The sequence below is a fragment of the Cervus canadensis genome, chromosome 17 (assembly GCF_019320065.1).
Source record: "Cervus canadensis isolate Bull #8, Minnesota chromosome 17, ASM1932006v1, whole genome shotgun sequence".
Lineage (NCBI taxonomy): Eukaryota > Metazoa > Chordata > Mammalia > Artiodactyla > Cervidae > Cervus > Cervus canadensis.
In genome coordinates this window covers 45,117,195-45,138,647 of record NC_057402.1, presented here as the reverse complement: position 1 = coordinate 45,138,647, position 21,453 = coordinate 45,117,195, and the positions used below count along the sequence as shown (strand labels likewise).

The following is a 21,453-nucleotide window of genomic DNA, read 5'->3' as shown; positions in this document are numbered from 1 at the left end:
CTGCGTACCCACCTCCCCATGAAGCCTGCCTCCTCACAGCCAGGCCCCTGATCCAGCAAGGGCTCTGCACCAGCTCACCTCCTTGCAGCGCATCCTCCGGCTGGACATCTTGAAGTAGTACTCGCTCAGGCCATCCGGGCTCAGCGGGTCATGAGAGCAAGCCTGAAGCAAGGCCCGGACAGACTTCTCCAGTTCGAAGACCAGATACACATACCCTGTTACCAGGGAAGGAGAAACTGCATTAACATCCCTTGGGGGGGCTACTCCTCAGCCGGGCATTTACGGCAGAGTGTTGTTGCTGGTTTTTTTTCCCCCCAAGAAAGATGGCATATGGGTAAGACACATTTGTGTCCTACTTCCAATGGCGGGGAGGGATGCTCACCATTTCCCATCTAGTAAGGGAAGGGTGGGTGCGGCAGGACAGAGGGTCCCATCGTCACCACACAGCTCTTCACATCACAGCACAAAGCATGCTCACATCAGCAAGCCTGGCTTTCCTGGGGGAAGGAGCAACACCGGGTCTGTGGCGAGGGGGCGAAGGTACTTCTTTAAAAGCCTAGTTCGATCACTGGTTCAGTACATCAGTGAAGATGGGGCAGCATGAAAATAGCACCTGCTCCTTTCTACAGGGAGGGAATCTCATTTCAGACCAGTGAGGACTCAGACACTTGGTCCTCATTCCTGCTAACTCCAGAGGGATCTCAGAATCAGGTCAGGCGACAGCAAGTACAGGAAAGGCAAGTACAGGAAAGCTTCTCAAACACCTCGCTTTGAGAGAACAGGAACTGCTGGGGTTCAGGTTGGAGGGAGGTGTGCACGGGCTTTTCCAGGCAGCCCCCACTGCAGTGTGAGTCTGGATGGACAGGTGAAACATTAGCTCAGAAGGAACACAGGGGCGTGCTGGGTGAGGAGAAGTGCCAAGAGCTCTGTGCTCTGGAACACCCGAACCACATTACCAGCATGCATGTGCCATCCCAGCGTCCCCCAGTGCGATCAGGTACTGGGGAGGGAGAAAAAGCTCCTACCATGTCTGCATTACCTTTCGGCATATTACCTTTGGGAGGACACCGGGGGTGCTTGCCATCCTTACCAGGCCACTCCACACTCAAAGAGCCGAACACACGGAAGGTGTTAACCAATCCAGCTGCAGAGAGACGGAAAAGCATGGCAGACGCTGAGGCAGCTTTCTCCCCAGGAGGGCACGAGCACAGGGCCACCAGTGTCGCTTGTCCTCCTGGACAAACAACTCTGAACTGGCCCAGGTCTCCAGCGACACATGTGGGCACCAGACCCAGCAGCACTGCAGGGTCTATGAAGGCACCTTTCCCCTCACAGCTGTTCCTGCCACACCCTGGGCCCGGGCAGAGGTTCAGCTCCTGGTCTGGCCTCAAGGCCAAGTTTCATGCTCTGGAAACACAGGGCCACCTTCAACACCTGAAGCAGAAGGACTCAGAGCTCACCTTCCGTAATGTCCCAAGGGACGCCTCCTAGGAACACCTTGCAAGAGTAGATGGGGTTCTTGTAGTTCCGGGGAGGGAGCTGGCCGCTCCACGTGCAGGTGGCTTCATTCACAGCTTTGGCAGAAGACAAAGAGAAACAGGAGTCAGAGAAGCCACAGAGGCACTGCCCTTCTCCATGGTGAACTTGCTTATGAAGGAGAGACAGGCCACCGTCCCTAGCCTGGCTGCTGGGCGAACGTCCATGACTACTCTGAAAGGCAAGACACCGGACACCTCTCCAAACCTGCCAGCCCAGGATGGTAACCCTGATTCACCAGTTCTGTTTCTCCACTAAAACTGGGACGAACGGCAAACCATATGTGCAGGTGAAAACGATCTCAACCTGAGCAATTTTCAAACATAAAACTGACACACTCACCAGAAGACCGTTCTATCTAGTCACTGCTTACAATACCAATTAATCTGAATTTAGAATTATAGGCATACCTCGGAGGCATTTCAGGGTTCTGTGCCAAATCACCACAATAAAACGAACATTGTAATAAAGCTGATCATACAAATTTTCTGGTTTCCCAGTGAATATAAAGGTTGTATTTATACTATATTTTCGTCTATTAAGTGTGTGACCACATTATGTTTAAAAAAAACAATACTTTATTGGCTAAAAAATGCTAATCATCATCTGACAACACAGCTCACTATAAACCTTCAATTTGTTAGGGAAAAAAAAAGCAATCTCGATAGATTTGAAGTTTGGGATTGACATGTACACACTGCTCTATTTAAAATAAATAACCATTAAGGACCTACGGTATAGCACAGGGAACTCTGCTCAATATTCTGTAATAACCTAAATGGGAAAAGAACTTGAAAAAGAATAGATACATACACCCCTATAACTGAATCACTTTGCATACACTTGAAACTAACACAGTGTTAATCAACTGTACTCCAAAAAAAAATTTTTTTTAATTCAGTATTTGTAAAGTGCAATAAAGTGAAGTTCAATAAAACAAGGCACACCTGTACTTGAAAGCAAACTGGACAATTTTTCATACAACATCCTAAATGCTTCCTGGTCCAAATGGACCTTCTCTGCAAATGTTCCAATAAGGAACATCATTCTGTTCTCCTGTCTGCTCCGTGAGCTCATCACTCACACAAGTCAGGACACTGACAGTAAGAACCACCACCAGCAAGACAAGTATGTGGTCACAACTGCTTCAAGTCAGAACCATTCCGCACCATCCCTAGACCTATCCTTATGGTGCTGAAGGAGACACTGGGCCTTCTTGATGCCAGCACTGTAAGATAAGAGATTTTCTCCCAATCTCTCAGCTTCCTGTTTATACCAAACAGAACTCTGTCCACACCTCTTATAAAGTTTCTCTGACTCAGTTAAGAAACCCTTAAGAAACCCTTGTCGCTGTATAGAGTTGAAACTATCTTTTGTTTGGCCTGCCCTAAACTTTCTCAAGTCCCTGCTGTTCTTGGTGACTGACCAGTCCAGCCTTCTATCGTACCAGTATTCAAGCCTGTCCCCACTCAGTCTGTGCCCCTGCAGATCAGAGACTGACCTCAGTGGGTACCAACTAGTCCTTGCCTGTGTTACTCTCCTCCTCCACAACTGGACTGCACAGCCAGTGAAATGAACCATCATTTTCATTCAGGACAATGACACAGAAGGCCACTCTCTGAAAGGCACAGGTCCAATGTGTTGCTACAGCAGGAAATTTAGGCACCATCAGCAATATTTTGTGAACAAAAACAGAAGTCGATAAAATGGCCTCACCCAAAAGCATGGTAAAGTTACTTCATAGGGAAGCAATGGCAACAGACATCCGTTACCTTGGAGGTGGACAAACGGACAACCCACACATCCCTTGGATACCAATCAGAAAGTCTTGGGGAAGGAGGCTCCAGTGTGGGTTGTGCCTGACATGTCTCTGAATGGGGAGGGGTGGGGGGGGGAGGCAGACAAAATTCTAGGCACCACTGCCAGGGTTTCTCTTAAGGCATCCACCCAGGCAAAAACTTAAAAGCAACAGTAGTGCATGATCTCCATGGAAGAGAACAAGTCACAGATGGATCCAAACGCTAAGAGGCATGACCCTGTGGTTCTCGGTCATCTCGTTCCCTCTCTGCTCCGACTCAAAGACGTTCCCGAGTTTGTCCCCATTAGCACTTACTCCTCAGAACAGATCATTCTGTGCAGATGCAGAGACTTCACCATGCAATCAAGTCCTCTTCTGGACAGTTCATTTGCCTGCCCCGAGAACAAGGGCTCAGGCCCCACCGTAGGTGCACGCCCACACTTACCTGCAGCTTGCCTGTGTAGCCTGGCCTCTCTCTCTATGCTGAAAGGGTCTTTGGGAGCTTCGAGGAGGTCCCAGGACGGCCACACAGAAGCTCCTGGCCATCTCTTTGATGCACTGGTTGGGGAGGGAGTGACTGCAGCCAGAGCAGCTTGCTCTTGGTCCATCCGGGACCCAACCCCCATCTTTAAAGGGTCTCTGGGGCCGCCCCCTGTCAGAGACAGGAAGGGCAGGGGAGGGGAAATTCGGAGGCTTGACTAGGGAAGGAAAAAGGAAGACAGAGGTTTTTAAATGACAGGTGTTATAAAAGTAATAATTACACTATAGAAATTATGAAAAATACCATTTAGTATTTGATACATTTTCTTTTAGACTTTCTTCCTATGCATTTTTAAGAGCTGCTCTTATATCATAATTTAAATAATTTTTTTTCTCCCCAATTCAGTTTTTTCCTTCATATTGCCAATCTTCATAACCATTTTCAGTTAATTTATGATATTCTTTTTAGGGAACAAGTTACAGTTCACTGACCTATTCCATCTACTGCTAAACATTTAGATACTTTCCAAGTTTTCAGGATTATAAATAAAAACTTTAAGGTGTAGCTTCTTCTTATTTTGTGTCTTCTCTGGTCACAGTCCTGGACATAAGATGTCAAAATGCTTTTTACGAGGATTGTGTGTTCTGTCAAAAGCGTGTGAGAACACAAGTTTCACTACACATTTGTGTCAAGGCTTTAAATTCTACTAATTTAAGTGGGTAAAAATATACCACATTATCAAGAAATAAACTGAAATAATTACTCAATAAAGTATCTCCTGTAAGTTGAAATACTGCCTCTATTTCCTCTTCTGTGAGTTGTCTGTCCATATCCCTTCATCAATCAACCTTTGGGGCAGGGATCTGAGAAAATTCTTTAAACAAAAATCTCAAAGTATCAATATTAAAGCTGGTTACCAGGCAGATTCCTAAGACTGAGCCCCATCTAAAGCAACGAACAGAATTAGGAGCATCTCATCTAATTCCACTTTGTGAAGTGAAGTGAAAGTCACTCAGTCATGTCCGACTCTTTGTGACCCCATGGACTATAGAGTCCATGGAATTCTCCAGGCCTGAATACTGGAGTGTGTAGCCTTTCCCTTCTCTAAGGGATCTTCCCAATCCAGGGATCGAACCCAGGTCTCCCACATTGCAGGCGGATTCTTTACCAGCTGAGTCACAAGGGAAGCCCAATCTTTACAGCGGAATAAACTGCAGCCATAGAATCAAAGGGACCTGTTTGTGGTCACCGTTTAACTTGTTAGGGAACAAATTACACTTCAGAATCCTGCCAGGACTCTCCTATTTACTCTCAAAACTGTTTCCTAACAGCTCATGCAGTAACTGGTGAAGAGGCCTCAGCTCAGGTTCCGAGTGCGCTGCTCACTGGGAGGAGTGGGGACACAGGGCACCCTTTGTTCTGCCGAGGTTCAGAAGTCCTAGTGCCTCCCATCACCCCACCTTGCAGCCGCACCCCACATGCTCAAGCTCACCTGCCCTCCCCACCAACCCTCAAGTAAGCTACATACGATCAAATCTGAGAGATGATCTGATCCCGAGCTGAAGCCACTGGTATCTGAGTCAGAAGGGCTGCTAGAGCGAGAGTCCAGGATGGGCCGGGTGTCCAGGCGTGGTCCTCTAATGGAGGGTGCTGGAAATTTGTCCACCAAGTCAGATCCAAGCGGGTCCAGAGGCAGGAAGCTCAAGGGGGGCTTTCCCAAAACATTGCCCAGTGGGTTATGGAGCATGCTCAGTACTAGGAAGAGGGGGGGAAAAAAATCTCATGACCTCTTAGTCTTCTTCCCAGACAAGAGCTTTCCCTTTAACACCCAGAGCAAGAAACACTGAGGCAGGACCACCAAAAGCCTGAGAGGACCACAGTGATGAGCACAATGAGCAGATGTACACCCAGGGTATCTAATGAGAGGCAGGAATAGGATGGCTTTCTGAAGACCCAAGTCCCTGGGTCAGTAGCATTTGGGACACTCTGTGCCACTGGGGGGCCCTCGTGAAAGCCACTACCAATGTCTGGATACACATGCCCATGTCATCACAGGAGACACCATCAGGACAGTTACGAAGCCCAAACCATACTCCTTCCTTGCTGCCTGCCAACGTGTCTATCAGAAGAATGATCCCCCCTCCTTCTTTCTAACACTATATAGCTAAAACACAGAATTTCATGCTATGCCGCAGAAGTCCGGCAGAGCATGAGCATCCATCTCATTTGAGAGGCTCCTGTATGCAGAATTCCAGCCCATGCAGAATCTCTCCTAGACAACCCTGGACTTCAAACATTTAGGACAGAAGCAGTGACGCTGTGGTTAAGCTGCTCTGGCTGACAGCAATCCTGGCTGAGCCTGATACCAGCTTCATACAGTTGCCTGCTCTGGGAAGCTCTGAGTCTCCCTTTTCTCATGGAATCTTGGGTGGAATACCAACTCCTCCGTAACATGGTCAGGAGGGGTCAGTAATTAAGATAGCAGATGGAAAGTGCTCAGCACAGCAGAGCCCAGTGCACAATAAATATTTAAATATTAAATATCAAAAAAAAGAGTGAATCCGAGGCCAGGAGAGATAAGAGAGGTAAGTGGACAGCAGAAGACAGCAGCATTTTCCCACACTTGGCCCTGGGGAAAAAGGAATCCAGAGCAAAGCAAAACACGCTTTTATCCACTAAAAGGGGGTGAGGGGGTGGGAGAAGGCTTTGGCCATAGAGGTACGGTGGCACTGAGGTTAGAAAGAAGCCTCCTTACTCTGATTTTTTCATTTTCATCTGCAGAAAGGGGAAAACACTCCCCTCAAAAAGGCTATGAAGTGAAACCAAAATAATGTGTTTACGTGTGAAACTGTTCAATATACGGTGGCTGTGAGTGGCTCCACCTCACAATTAGTCACTAGTGATTGAGTGAGACACAGGTCACCTAAGCTGGTTTCCTCGAGGGATACAAGTCAGTCTGAGTGTCTGGCTGGGGCTGTGGTGGGTCTTGGGAGGCACGAATAAACCTCTCCAAGCATGAAATCAAAGTGAAAGCATGCTTCCAGGGTACACCATTCACCACAGAGCATTTGTACAGGATCAGATCGGCCTGCTCCCCTCTCAGCCAACCACGCGTCCCTCTCAGATCAAGAGAGGTAGGGTATCCTTAACTTGATCCACAGAGAGAATCAAGAGAAGGCAGTGTATCCTTACTTTTTTTTTTTTTTTTAATGCAGGGAACGGTCTTGGATGCATTTCTTTATTTTGTTGCATTTATCCTTAACGTTTAACGAAACCATCCTACCGTCCTCCAAAGCAGACATACCAGTCTACCTTCCCGCCCGCACGGGGGAGAATCAGGGCCTCCACTTGCTGGCCAACACTCAAGAGGGCTGAAGGCCAGTCTCGTATGTGTGTGTGTTGGGGAGCTTATCACTTAAAGACTTCATCTTTTAAGGAAACATTCTTTTAACTAGTTTCCTGAGCACAAGCACTTAACTGCATACTGAAACCAAGTGTCTCTCAAGCTTGAATTCCGACACCCATCAGAAATTATCTGTCAAGTTTCTCAAATACGCCTGACGAAGCCCTGTCTCAATGACACACACAGTCCAGGCCCCTGGAATTCATGCTGAGGGGGTAGGAGGGTGGGCAATGCGAAGATTTAGTCCAGGCTCTTCCTGGGAGCTGCAAGATGTGGAAAAAACCAAACAAACAAAAAGCACTGTGAAAACAGACAGTTCTCTGACAATACAGATCACCTGTACTGGTCTTAAAAAGTGCTACCACTGCCCTGAAGGGCCTCATCTTTCTTCACATTTTACGGAAACAAGTTTATGGTGGTGAATGAAGAGGTAACAATCAAATCTTAGAGAGCTTTGAAAGCCAGGTTATGGCGTTTAGACTTCATCCTGAGGGAGGGTGGAGACACGTGTCAGCGCCTACGGGGACAGTTGAGGGGGCTGACCAGGGACCTTGGGAACACGGGGCGGGCAGCCAGCACCCGGCTGAGGCTGAAGGTCAAGTCAGACATGGGCGGCTTGCACAGGCGGTGTCAGGAACCTGCTTAGACACGGGCTGTGGGGTCTTTCCAAAGAGAATGTGGAGGAGGAAATATGTCCATCGATGGGCTGATGGACCAGCCACAGAGAGGATGGAAGACACAGTCATGTGTCACAGGTGAACGACACTAGAGGCAAACAGAGAACCAGCAGTGGCCACGTGCTGTCAGCTACCAGGGGAGTGAGGGGCAGATGGGAGAGACAGGGGAAGGGGACCGAGAAGACTGGGTCCCGAGGATGGTGCCGTCAGCCTGTGTGATCAGAGGTGGCTGAGAGGGGTGTGTGGAGGCTACACTGCTGGACGGCATCCTTAAACGGACCCACAGTGACAAGCAGGCCTGGGGTTAAAACGTAACATGGACACTGAGCTCCTCAGAGAAGGTAAAGGACTGGGGAATAGTAAGAATAACGGAAACAATGTCTGTGAGGGAGACGAGGCTTGGGGGAGAAGTCTCCACCCAAGAAAACAGCATCCTGAAGGGAACAACCATCCATCCATCCCCCAGGGACAAACAAGATAAAGGGCAGTTTGTTGATCCCAGAAAAGGGTGGCACTACAGAGCGCTCCAAGAGTTGTCGAGGGAAAAACGGCATGAAGCAGGATGCAGACAAATGCTTAAGGAGATGTCAGGCCCAAATGACTTGTGTCTGGAGGCACCAAGGATGACAAATATGGACTACAGTGACTGTCTTCAGCCAACATTTTAAAAAGGTGTATTTGAAAGCAATGTGCGTGCCAGTGTAAACCACATTTCTCATTCATGTTAATCTGTGTTCACGACTGTATTGATGCATCTAATAGTCACAAACCCATCCACCTCAACTAGCTTACAAATTTCTTTGACATGCTCACAAAGATATCTTGAGGCTTTGTCAAATTCCTGTGTCAAAGCTAGAGATCATGTCTGTAACACTCCAATTGGATAATAAGCCTGTCTAAGAAGAAAATGGGATGACAACCGATGATGGCTACTGATGAACTCCACTTCCTTAAGGGCTCAGAGCTCATGGTCAAATCATCTGTTCGACAATCTGGACCAGGTTCAAGGAAGCTCCAACCACTCACTCACAGCAGCTTCCACTCTCTGTACATCTAGGATATTCCAGATACTGAGTCAGGACCACTTTAGATAAATACTCTTAAGCTGAATCCTAAGAACGGGGTATTATTGCCCCACCTTAACAAAAGGAAACCAAGGCTCAAAGGCCAAGTGTTTTTTTTTTTTTTTTAGGCCAAGTGTTTATAGTGAGTTTGTCAGGTAGTGAGTAACAGAGTGGGACCCAATCCTTTCTGATTCTTTGCTTTATCCTCTGCAACACACCATTCACTACTTTTTTTTTTTTTTTTAAATACTCAGGACTTTACATCTTCTGGTCTTGACACTTCTCTTCTGTTCAAATTCCTTTAAGATCATCAACTACAGATAAGCTATCTCTGGATTCCAGAGGTCAGTACCTTGGGATCTAAATCATCCAAGTCTTAAAACTTCTCTAGGACCTTGTTGCTGTAGGAACTCATTAAAAATGTATCCTGGGCCCCACTCCAGACCTACGGAATCAGAACCTGCATTTTAACAAGATCCCCAGGAGATTTGTGTGCACATTAAAGTCTGAGAAGCGCTAATCTAGAAAAACCCGAGGCTTGCTACTTCAAGCTTCTAATCAGTTCCCCTTTACCACACCCCTAAACCTTTCCTAAGTAATTCTTCGCTTGACTTAAAAAAACTGTATTACTCAAATACAGCTTTTACAGCACAACGGCAACTGACATCCAGGAGGAAAAAAGAAACCAAGGTGGCTACATATGACATGACCCAGGGAGCTTGATCTCTGAGACATCCCCTTAGCCTGCCACCCACACTATGGGGGAGATGAAAGAGGGAGAGAGGCCTAACCAGGAACAAATAAAGAATTTTAAAAAGACTGGCGTGGATTGTGATAATAGTTTCAGGAAATGTGACAGCCAGGAACAAGCTGAACATTGTGAAAAACATTCAAGACAAGAACTCTGTAAGCTCACACCCTCAAATGGAGCAAATACAAAGAGAGCCTGGGCCTAATGCTTCAGGCAGACAACTGCTAAGAGACAAGGAAGAGAAAAATGCTGTGTGGACACTACTGGGTCACTGGGCAAAACTGGAATGTGAACAATGAGAGCATGAATTTAATGAGAGTACGCTTACCAATTTTAAGTTGACTGATGTTCATAGCTTTTGTTGTATGTCAGTGTATTTTAGAACATCTCTAGTCCTTATGGTACAGAAAGAAATTATATAAAGAGATACATAAAGAGAGAGAATTGCAAATGATAGAGCAAATGAGGTAAATGTCAACAGGAGAATCTGAATAAAAGAATTTTGTATAATTTTTATACTTGTGACTTTCTGTAAATTTGAAATTTCCAAACAGAAAAAAATTTTTAATGACAGGAAGGAAAACTAATCAATTCTCATTTGACTTTCTTCATCTTTTTCAAGGCAACTGATCTGACCAGAAAAGGGAAATCAAGCACAACTAACTGGGACTAGAATCCCAAGGGGAAAAATGGCAACAGAGTACCTTTAGAGCCTCTGCCTATAAGAGAAATCTTCTTTTAAACTAGCTTTTTACCTCCAACTAATAAAAATAAATGGGAAAAAAATAAACTAGCTTTTTGAAGGGTCAAAAACACTTGTATAGATATTTGCAGGCACACATGGGTACAGAGTTCTGCCTTTTCTATGAAGCACACCAAAGGACCATCTTTACCACTCATTCCATTAGTAACTAGTCAACAGCTGGCAGAAAGCAGGTGATCAATGCTTGCTGAGCAGCCCTGCAAGAAAAGCAGTACTGTATCCCCAGGAGCAGTGTGCTCACTGAAGCTATGCCCTTTCCTATAAAGGTTACTCAATTTAAGGACACAGTGCTGCCTTAGATACAATTTGGAATTAAGAGGAAAAAACCTTACTTACTTCATCCTGACCCTGCCCGTCACCAAAACAGAGGTTGAGAGAAGAACAGTTACATATCAAATTTGTGACAATATTCCTTCCGCTAGTTTCAAATACTTTCTCCAAAGAGAATTAAACACATACAGATACAGGCTGAAGAGGGTCACTCTCCCCGGGATCCTCACAGCCACTGAAAAAACACTTCTACACCGAGAAACAAGAAGCACGGAAGAGCCCCCACTGAACATTATACCAGCCACACAGGCAAATGGGAGGGGGCAGTGCCATCAGACAAACATGTAAGATCAGCGTGTACCAGAGTTAACACACCTAGTTCTGTCAGCACCTCCACACATCAGTTTCCTGCAAATACTAAACTGGAAGGGGCCAAGAATAGAGGAGTTTGACTAGAAGATACGAGGAAGACAAGAAAACCTATTATCAAGAGGCAAGGATTTTCTAGGGGGTTTGATATGTCCTTCCACCCACAGAAGGAGCCAAGTTTCCAGAAACTGTCACTCATGATCTGATGCTCTATGGTGGCCTGAGTGTCTTCAGCCCAATCTCACGAAGGACCTGGCCAGACAGTTCTCTGAGCACCTACAGATCAAAGGTAGGAGAGCAGCAGAGACACTGGGCTCCTCAGGGAGCTGGCACCTCACCTCAGCCCATGAGACCACATCTCCCCTCTACAAGGATGTTCAGTGAGCAGCACTGGTTCCCACCAGCCAGCAATCGAGATGGAAGGAGCCGCCATGTCTTCCTAACTTTAAGAATAAAGTGTACCTACTGGAAAGTCACTCTCTTCAAGCCATACAACCTAAAATCCAGTGGAAGTGACAGGTCCCTTATGCTAGAGGCCAATGACTGATCTCAACCTCCACTACCCATCAGAGGGCAGAGTGCTTCATCAAGGTCAGATGTTGAACGTTAACCTAGATGGATTAAGGGTGGGGTAGGGAGTGTCCTCGGAGAAGGCAATGGCACCCCACTCCAGTACTCTTGCCTGGAAAATCCTACGGACAGAGGAGCCTGGTAGGCTACGGTCCATGGAGTTACTAAGAGTCGGACACGACTGAGCGACTTCACTTTCACTTTTCACTTTCATGCATTGGAGAAAGAAATGGCAACCCACTCCGGTGTTCTTGCCTGGAGAATCCCAGGGACGGGAGAGCCTGGTGGGCTGCCGTCTATGGGGTCACACAGAGTCGGACACGACTGAAGTGACGCAGCAGCAGCAGCAGCAGCAGCAGCAGGGGGTGTCCTATAGTCACCTTCCAGTGACTCTGACTTCTTTGCTCTGGCCAAGGCCAAGGCCCTGATCTCTTTGCTCTGTTCCTATCCTGACCTCTACAACTCAGGGAACACGGAAGTCTTGAGGTTTACCAGGTGCCCCCGGCCCTGGTGGCCAAGTGGATGGTGGATCCTCATTTTGCAAATGTGACTAAGGAGAACCGTGTGCTCTGCTGGAGCCGAGGACCCACCCTACCCGCACACTGGCAGGAATCCGCAGCGGCTATGGACGGCTCTCGGCGAAGTCACAGGGAGGAGAGGACCTGGCAGAGGGTTCCAGCTCATTAGCACTACCTCAGAGGGTACAAGAGACCAAATCAGCAGTAGTATTTTTAGACTGATTGTTAACTTTCTCCACTTTCACCCTTCTGTGCCAGCTCCTGTGGGTTTTACAGCTGAGTCACGGCTAGAGTTTTCGGAAGCCTTCCCTGAGAGCACAAAGGCATCAGAGTCTGACTGCAGTGGCAGCCAGGAAACAGGGGTCCACACTGTCAGACACTGGGCCTGAGCTCAGCTCGGAAGAGCCCATCACAGCTGCGTGCCACCTGTCCAATGGGAGAAGTCGTGAGAGACACCCAGACCCGGAGCCATTATCTCTAGCCTGAGATGATGATGATGTTATTTAGTCATTCAGTCCTGTCTAGACTCTCTGTGACCCCATGGACTATACCCTGCCAGGCTCCTCTGTCCATGGGATTTCCCAGGCAAGAATACTAGAGTGGGTTGCCATTTCCTCCTCCAGGGAATCTTCCTGACCCAGGAATGCAACCCGTGTCTCCTGCATCGGCAGGAAGATTCTTTACCACTGAGCCACCTGGGAAGATCCCTAGTCTGAGACACAAGGCCACATACCTGGAACCTTCTTCCCTGTACCAACCCTTGGTTCTAGGCTGCCTGCTCAAAATCTACCTGAATGCACAGGACAAAGGCGGGGAGAGCAGCACACATTGCAGACATAACAGAAAGCTAACAGATGCTCTTTTCCTGTGACCCCAACCCTGAAACTCCACATCACACCCCAGATCAGCCGGTGCTCTTGTGAGTCTGAACTCCATCCACCAACTCTGGATCCCCACAGGTCCAAGGTGGTACCCAACACAGCCTTTCTGCCCGTCTTAGTCACTGGACAAGTTTCATCACCTGAAGAAATGACCTGCTTGAGTCCCAGGTAAGGTCAGCAGTACCTGGTCCCTGCACCCAAGCTCCTCAAGTTCCCTCTCTGCAGGGAGGTGTCCTGTTGTCAGTGCTTCTCAGGCCCCCTCCTCTCTGCACTGAAAGTTACTCCTCAGTAAACTACCTGACTCCACAGCAGAATTCACGGTCCAGAGCATGACAGAAACCTTCTGCAAGGGCACCATCATGCCCTAAAAGCTGTGGGGGCTCAGAGATACTGATCGTTTGGAACCATCTGTCCGTCAGGATGATCAACCCAAGTAGGAGGCAGAAGAGAGAGGGACCTTGTCTGAACTCTGCAGTTCAAACTTACCCAGAATTAACTTAGCACTCATCATTCATTCAATAAATACGTGCTAAAACACCAGGACCAGGCACTGTGCTACCTACCGGGAACAGAGCGGTGAAGAACTGGACAGCCAAGGTAGATGTAGGGAAAACTTGGCTGGGCCCAGAAGGCCATTTTCCACAGGGAAGAACCCAACCCTGTTTTGAATGTTGCCTCAGAAAGGTTATCTGGAAGCAGAGCAGCAGCAGGAACAAATTGCTGAAGACTTCCCTCTCATCCCAGGCTCAATCGGCCTGCAGACAGGGGGGAGCCTGCAAGTTCTCCAGCACAGGGAACATGCTATTCACTAGTGAGCAGCCGGGACAGAAACCAAGGAGGGTGAACAGGTTAATCCCCAAGGACTTCTAAGGAGAGTGGATGGGAACAGGACGTGTCCTTTGGCACCCTCAGACTGAGCATCTGGTCAGCCCACTGTGCTTCTGCACAAGGCATTCGTTAGGAGCCCTTATTTCCAGGTCCCCTGAAGTAGGTTCTCAGTCACCCCACTTCCTGCTGAGTAATGCTGCGTGCAAAAGAGTCACTGGGGGAAGGCAGGGAGACAAACACATCAGGTGCACAGCTGACGGGCTGAGACACAGGGTGAAGAAGTAGTCAGAACCATCTGCCTCGTGCCCTGGCCTTGGGGACCTCTGCAAAGAAGACCTCGTGGCCAAACAGCCCTGGAGTTGTACACAGAGACAACCCACTCTGAGTGTTCCTGCTCAAGAGTTTGGGCTCTGCCCACAGGAGCCAGGTAGGAGAGAGAGCACAAGAGGCTTGGGATCAAAGAGACCCAGGTTCAAATTCCGGTAGCTGTGTCGCTTTTGGCATTCCACAAGCTCCGTGAGCGTTACTTCCTCATCTTTGAGATGGGAACAATAATAGTACCCATTTTACAGGACTATGAAAACATTAAAGCCACATGACACACTTCACATAGGAAACAGTCGCTAAATGGTGATTAGTCACTCTCCCCCCAATCCCAGGACATTAAGGATCAGGGCCTTCACGGCCCTCCTGTTCTATTACAGGACTTAAGACAGTGCAAGCAGGACATGCCACTGGGGTCACTTCCAAAGTTCATCTTGCCCTCATGGACAGGAAGGCTTCCTTCCCAGCCTGAGTTGAGGCCTCATGGGTAGGCACAGTCTGGAAGGGAGGTGCCTCACACAGCACCACACCCCAACCAATGCTGGCCTTGTAGGCACAATGCTCAAAAACAGATTCCACCCCAGGGTCTTCCTGCAGGTCCCCCAGGCCAATGAAACCCACAAGGCAGAATGACTCCAGCCCCTGGAGACAGGTCCCCATGGGAGAATCCAATAAAATGTTGCCCCAATGCCAAAAAATTCCTTAGGGGAGAAAATGGAGCCCCTGAGCAGAGCAGCTGCCATGTTCAGTATATATCCCATTTATTTCTCCTCAAGAGTCAAGGGCATTTTTAAGGGAAACAATTTTATCACTGGTGCACCTTCAGTGCCTAACACACTGCCTGGCACACAGCCAGTGCTCAGTATGTGTTGAATGAATTTAGCCAAGATTTCTCCGGCAAGAGCCCTGCTACCTCCAACCTTGCCCCCTACATGCTGCTCAACCTCAGAGCTGTAGAAAATGGTCAGATGTGAGCCAACAGCCACATGGGGCAATATATCACCCAGCAGAGCCCAAGGAAGAAGCCTGCACCATGAGCTCCTCACAGAAACAGAAGGTACCAGGCTGTCTGCAAGGACGACTCCCCGATTGTCCAGAGCTGCTGAAATGCCTCCTCCCTCCCTGGAGAAACCGAGCTGGCTGCTCTTCAGATGGGAAGGCAGTGTAGGCACTGGAATGTGGGCTGCATGTTCCCGCATCGCTGGCAAGGGTGCAGCTGGCTGGTGGGAGGGCTGCGTCCCACTCCAGGAGGCAGTACCCTCCTGTGGGCTTTCCAAGAAGGCCCAGGGCTCAGGGAAAGAAGAGAGATGGCCATCACCCCAGCTCCCAAGTCCAAGGATAACATGGGGATCAGGGATGGGTGGGTGTGTCCTCAGCCCTCGGAAAGGAAGACATACCCACACTAACCCTGCCCAGGGCCATTTAAATCCCACTGGGATAACCTGAGTTCCCCATGGATGCTAGGGCCACAGAGTATAGGATCTCTCTGATGCAGAAAATCACATAATATTTATAACTAAAGTGGGCTTGGGATGTGGGGAAGTAAATCCATCTCCACTTCAGAGACAGAGCTACGAGCACAGGCAGGTGGGCTGCTGGGGAAGCCGAGGAAACTGTGGCTTGACACAAGCTTTTTTTATTCCCAGCCTGATTTCAGAATGACTTTCAGGCCAACCTCTCCAAGCCCCAAGTTGGCCTCTCCTGCATTTCTATGTGCTATAATGCATTCCAGAAGGGCCCCTGTAGCTAAGGGAAGCCAGAGCCAAGGAAGGGCCACACCCAACGTGAGACCAGGGAAGGACGGTGCCCTGGTCACCTCCTGTGCAGTGGGCTCTTCGGTCTTCTGCTCAGTCAGCAGTGAGGGTGGGGACAAGGTCAGATTCACACGCCCACCACCCCCTGGCCGGCTTCAGGGTACCAATGTGAAACAAACTACCACGGCCTTAAAGCCGAGATATCCAGGCACAGGACACCAAGCAGTGACACCACACTTCCCAGCCCAGGGAAAATCCTGAGTCAGCTAAAGGCTAGTACTTCAAGAAAGTCTACCTTAACCCAGAGGTAGTTACTTAAGGTAAAGCTCTTCCTCACCTGAGAGAAGAAAAAAAAAAAAAAAAAAAACCCAGCCTCTACCCCCAATCCCCCCAATCAAATGGGATTTACCAAAACAACTGGGCACTGAAATGCCAACAGACACAACAGTCCTAGGCTCTGCAAAGCATTCTAAAAAAAGACTTGCGCCAAACAGGGTGGAGGCCAGAGGAACCTTGCTGCCAGGTTCTGGAGCGGAGGTGGTAGCAGGGGACAGCAGGCTCCGTGAACCCCATTGTCAGCACCAATGGTAAATGGCTGCCCCCACCCTCGCTTTCCATCATTTAAAGTATCTGCTGCCAAGATGCTCCTTATTAAGGTGTAACTCACATAAAGCAAAATACTTAAGATTTTTATGTATAGTTACAGTTATTTCTTAAGTTCACATTTCTTCCTGAATGCTCCAGGATTTGCGTCTGGCCAACCCACCCCCTTGAACCATGAGAGGGAAATAATGGGCAGTGGGGAAGGTCTGAGCAGAAACAGTTAGAGGGGTTGCCAAGAAGCCCCCTTCAATCTGTCCCCATAGAATTCTTCCAGGATGACAAGCGACCCCAAGGGGAATGGCTCTTCCTTCATCCACTTGGTCACCCTTAACACACAGAAAAAAAAGAAAGAAAATAGGCCTCCATAGATGAGAGTTACTCCACCCGGCTCACCCTGCCTACCCCCTTTTCCAGGATCAATGCTCTCAGCCTTATGTGAAGCCAATTCCAATACCCTAGGATTACCCGGCCTCACTTATGGCTAAAATACTTCCCTTGCCATGATTCGGGGACCACCCATCCTTTACACAGAGCCCCCTAGTTTTAAAAGCCACTGGGAAATAGAATCTGGACATCCAGTCATCAGCCCCTAAAGTCCCCTCCCCCGCCTAAAAGTGTTTTGCTTCATCATCTCCAAGGCAGGCCTGGGCACTAGGGGGTTCGCTGGATCTTTTCTGCATAAGGCTATCACCTTGGGGACCCTTCTCAGGGCCACTTCAGGTACAGACTAACAACTCCAGGGAATTTATCAGGGTAAGTGGGAAAGCAGTGCCTGCCTTTACGAGCCACCATCTGTCCTGCCACACTCACAGCCAGCATTTCCATCTTTTGCAAAACAGCTCCATGTTGTATGGGGGGGGGGGCAGTGGGGGATGCAAAGGGGAAGAGAACAACTGTTGCTGTGGATATCCTTGCTCCACACCCCATGCGCCCCCTCCCCCCGCCAGCTCATCTTCCGCACTCACCCGAATGTGTGCTGCTCTGGGCTGAGGAGTCTGAGTCCTGGGTGCTCCAGGGTCGGTCCCAGCCTGTGAGGCTCAGGGACTGCAGGCCAAGGCACAAGTCATTTGCATCTGGGAGGCCACGGGAAGAATCTTGCGCAGAGGTGGGGAAAAGCATCCTGCTTGTGACTGTTTCTTCTGAGTCCTGGAAGTCTGCTTTGGACAGGAAAACACCAGAAGCCCAGAGTTAAGGGCTGTTTCCCCAGGATTATCAACAATAAATAATATTAAGAATAGTTTCCTCAGGCTCGAAGACCAGACATCCAAGCTGGCCGGATGCTGCAGCCACTGCCTCTGCACTTTTGGGGGTGTTAAAGCAGGAGCGGCTGCCATACAGCCCCCTCCCCACACACACACCCCTATCCCGTCTGCATTACAGACTGGGCCAGCATGTGATCAGGCTGCTGATGCTCCCCGCTGCCAGTGACATCAGCCGGCTGAGCCGTGCAATGGAGAGCGGCATCACCCCTCAGAGAGCGGGGAGGAGCAGGGGACGGCAGGGAGGGGACTTGCCTCCCAGGGAAGAGACGGCACAACAGCCGCTGGGAACAGTCCGGGTGCGGTGCTGGTAAGTCTGGCTGCGAGGCAGCGCCCTCCGGTCTCCAGCAATGGTGGCCAAGCGGCCCGAGGCACAACTGAAGTCCTCTCTGCTGACAGCGGAGCCGAAGCTCAGGCTGCTTGCTCGGCCAGCTCTGCCCTCCTGCCCCTCCCTCCCCTCCCTCTGCTCTCCGCCCCCAAACCCAAAAACACTCTAGTCCTGGACTCTCTCCAGCTGCTTGCTCAAGCCCTGGTTTTGCAGCCCAATGCAAAGCTTCACAATTCTGCTAGCAAAAATCTGTGTGCTCCAAGTGGCCCCTGAGCCCTACCCTGACACAGCAGTGTTTACCGGCAGGGGTGGGACAGGCTTCAGAAAACACAGCTCGCTCGGACCCTGGGGAACGACACCTGGTGCTCCAGGCTTGTCAGCAGCAGCTGATCACCAAGAAGGGGGTCAGTTTCAGCAGAGGGCGGGGGAGTCATTGGGCCACCCAAACGCCAGAGTAAGATCTGTCCTGACAAGGATGTGCTCAGTCGCTCAGTTGTGTCCGACTCTGAGGGACCCCATGAACTGTAGCCTGCCAGGTTCCTCTGTCCATGGGGACTCTCCAGGCAAGAATTCTGGAGTGGGTTGCCATGCCCTACTCCAGGGGATCTTCCCAACCCAGGGATTGAACCCAGGTCTCCTGCATTGCGGGCAAATTCTTTACCATCTGAGCCACCAGGGAAGTCCCCTGACTAGGATACATACTCCCTGTTCCCAAGTTTCCTCACTCCAAAAGGGTGGGCGTCAATCTCATAGCAGGACCAGCTCCCCCTCCTGCAACTGCAGGCGCAGACAAGAAAACACTCCCCTCACAGAGTCTGATCAGACCAAAACAGCAGAAATGATCTCGGAGGTAGTACGTGCCTTGTCAGAAGCTCCAGGTTTGGGAGCTCACAGTCCCTGGCCCTGCTCCTCCAGAGCACACGGGCCACGGGAGGGGCCCTGGGGCCTCTGGCTACCCAGACCCTCTCTCCAGGCAGGGGAGCTGCTTGGGACCACAGCCCTATTCCCATGACCAGTCACAGCCCCAGCACCAAGTCCAGCTCTGCCCAGAGCCTCTGGGACCTCTGCCACTTCCCATCTGCCAACGTACTCCCCTGTATGCGTCTCTTCCAACATGACCTCCAGTTACAAGGCCTCGTCCTTAGACAGGAGGGTACAGTGAGGGTCCCAGCCACATGGCAGGCAGGCTGCTCACACTGAGACCAGGGACCCTGCTCACTCCGCCATGCTACAGCGACGAGCAACCAGACACAGGAAGCATGCCCACCTCGGACCACCCCGGACAGGGTACAAGGTGGGCAGAGTGGGCACTACTGCTGTTAGCCACAGGAACGGCTGGCCACAGCCTCCAGAGTGTCCCTTTCTGTCCACAGGCGCTCAGGCACAGCTGAGAAGGGGAGAACGGCCAGTCTGTGGGAGGGACTCCTCCTCTTGGAGGGTTGTTTTTTTTTTTTTTTAAAAAGAGCTTTGCTGCTGTGTCATCCATCCACGTTATTCCTGTCTGGCTGTAGATACTCTGCCTGCTCCAAACCTGTGTCTGTCAAAACCTCTTCACCACTGCACAGGCTGAGCAAGAACCCACCCATGTTGGTGCTGCCCCCACCCCAGACCACTCCCCCAGCAGCTTCTCTGTCCACCCTTCCCCCAAGCTTATGATATACTTTAAAAATAATCCATATATAATAGTTATAAAAACACAATGCTTCCTTTAAAAACATCCACATATAAGTACCCATTCCCCCTTACAAACTCTCTGTATGGTCCCTTCCACCACACTGTGAGCACACCCACATCTAGAAGCAATCATTTCTCCCATCCCCGGCTAAATTCAGGGCCTTTGTGTTTATGGGGACTCCATGCCACAGGCAGAGAGAATCTAGCCATCAACTATGCTCTTGCTACCCAAAGTCTAGCATGGCCGACCAACAAAATCAGTATCACCAGAATCTTGTTATACAGCCTCTCAGCCCCCACCTAAGACTTATGGAATTGAACTACATCTTAATAAGATTCCCAGTTTATGTTAATTCACATAAAAGTCTGAGTAGCAGTGGTCTATACAACTACCACAAACTTCCAAACCCAAGCAGAAAGACTCCAGTCCTGGGCAGCAGGTTCATCAAAGGTCAGTTCACTTCAGTTGCTCAGTCATGTCCAACTCTTTGCGACCCCATGAATCGCAGCACGCCAGGCCTCCCTGTTCATCACCAACTCCCAGAATTTACTCAAACTCATGTCCATTGAGTCGGTGATGCCATCCAACCATCTCATCCTCTGTTGTCCCCTTTTCCTCCTGCCCTCGATCTTTCCCAGCATCAGGGTCTTTTCAAATGAGTGACCACTAAAGGTCACTTAGGAACAAATGGCTGCAAGCTGTCCCGGAGCTTGGCGGTCCCAGTACAGCATACCTCTCCTTTTACTACCAGCACTCCCACTGACACATCACCTATACCTTCATCCAGACATTCTCCATCCCACTGTTTCTTTCAGATAAAGGCTTGCACTACCATTGTAGAATTCCTTCACTAGTTCCTCCAATTAACAGAAGACATACCTGTTAAACCTTTAGTGTGGTAGGCTAGGAAAAATTAAGTGGCTTTAAAAGTTTTATAGATCTTGCTTTACTCACAAGATCTGCCATTTCGTGATCTCAGTCAAGTTACTAAACCTTTCTGAGCATCTTTCACCTGTAAAGTGGCAACAGCAGCTATCTCTCAGGTGTTTTGTTGAGGATTACACACAGAGTTTGGTACAGTGTCTGGCACAAAGTATTGTATTGGTATTTTGCTTTCAGTAGGTGACCATATAATTTATCATCCAAACCAAGGCACTTCTGAGAGAGAAAGGGGGCAAATATTAATAACCCTACCAATGCAGCAAGTTCAAACAGACACTGTCCTAGGTGGACTGGCAGGCATGATTCAGTCTTATCTGTGGCCATTTGAGTTCAGAAACATTTTACCCCCAAAGCCTCTTTTCTAATGATCCCAGCTCTCCAAATTTACCCACTGTGCTCTACCCCTTTGCTCTGTATTGACAGAAAGTCTGAGAAGCAAACTGTCAACATGGGCGAATGCTCAGTAAGCTGAAAGGTGTGAAATTCAAAGGCTGATTTTACTGAGGAAAGCCTGTCTTTGCTTCTCAAACTCACATCTGATGCTGGGCAGGAACTTGACCTCTTTTATTGGAGGATATTCCTTGTAATCTTTAGCCAAGCACACACCAGACACTCCGAAGATACTAAAAGCTTGGAACCAGCATGTGATGAGGTGAGAC

At 49.2% G+C, this 21,453-nt stretch overlaps 1 protein-coding gene across 16 annotated transcripts in view; it reads right to left on the bottom strand.

Moving 5' to 3' along the window:
* CPEB1 (cytoplasmic polyadenylation element binding protein 1) overlaps positions 1 to 21,453 on the bottom strand; it is a 110,455-nt gene that overhangs the window by 7,930 nt on the left and 81,072 nt on the right. For 8 of the 16 annotated variants that reach the window (XM_043490378.1, XM_043490379.1, XM_043490372.1 and 5 more), the window contains 6 exons: positions 17,556 to 17,744; positions 5,344 to 5,570; positions 3,780 to 4,032; positions 1,461 to 1,574; positions 1,055 to 1,144; positions 79 to 215 (listed from right to left, as the gene is read on the bottom strand). In XM_043490378.1, coding sequence (XP_043346313.1) covers positions 79 to 215; positions 1,055 to 1,144; positions 1,461 to 1,574; positions 3,780 to 4,032; positions 5,344 to 5,570; positions 17,556 to 17,709 — 975 coding nt within the window. In that variant the 5' untranslated portion in view covers positions 17,710 to 17,744. Of the gene's footprint in view, positions 1 to 78; positions 216 to 1,054; positions 1,145 to 1,460; positions 1,575 to 3,779; positions 4,033 to 5,343; positions 5,571 to 17,555; positions 17,748 to 18,104; positions 18,284 to 21,453 lie in introns of those variants that run through there. The other 8 variants (XM_043490371.1, XM_043490369.1, XM_043490380.1 and 5 more) reach the window with 2 other exon arrangements.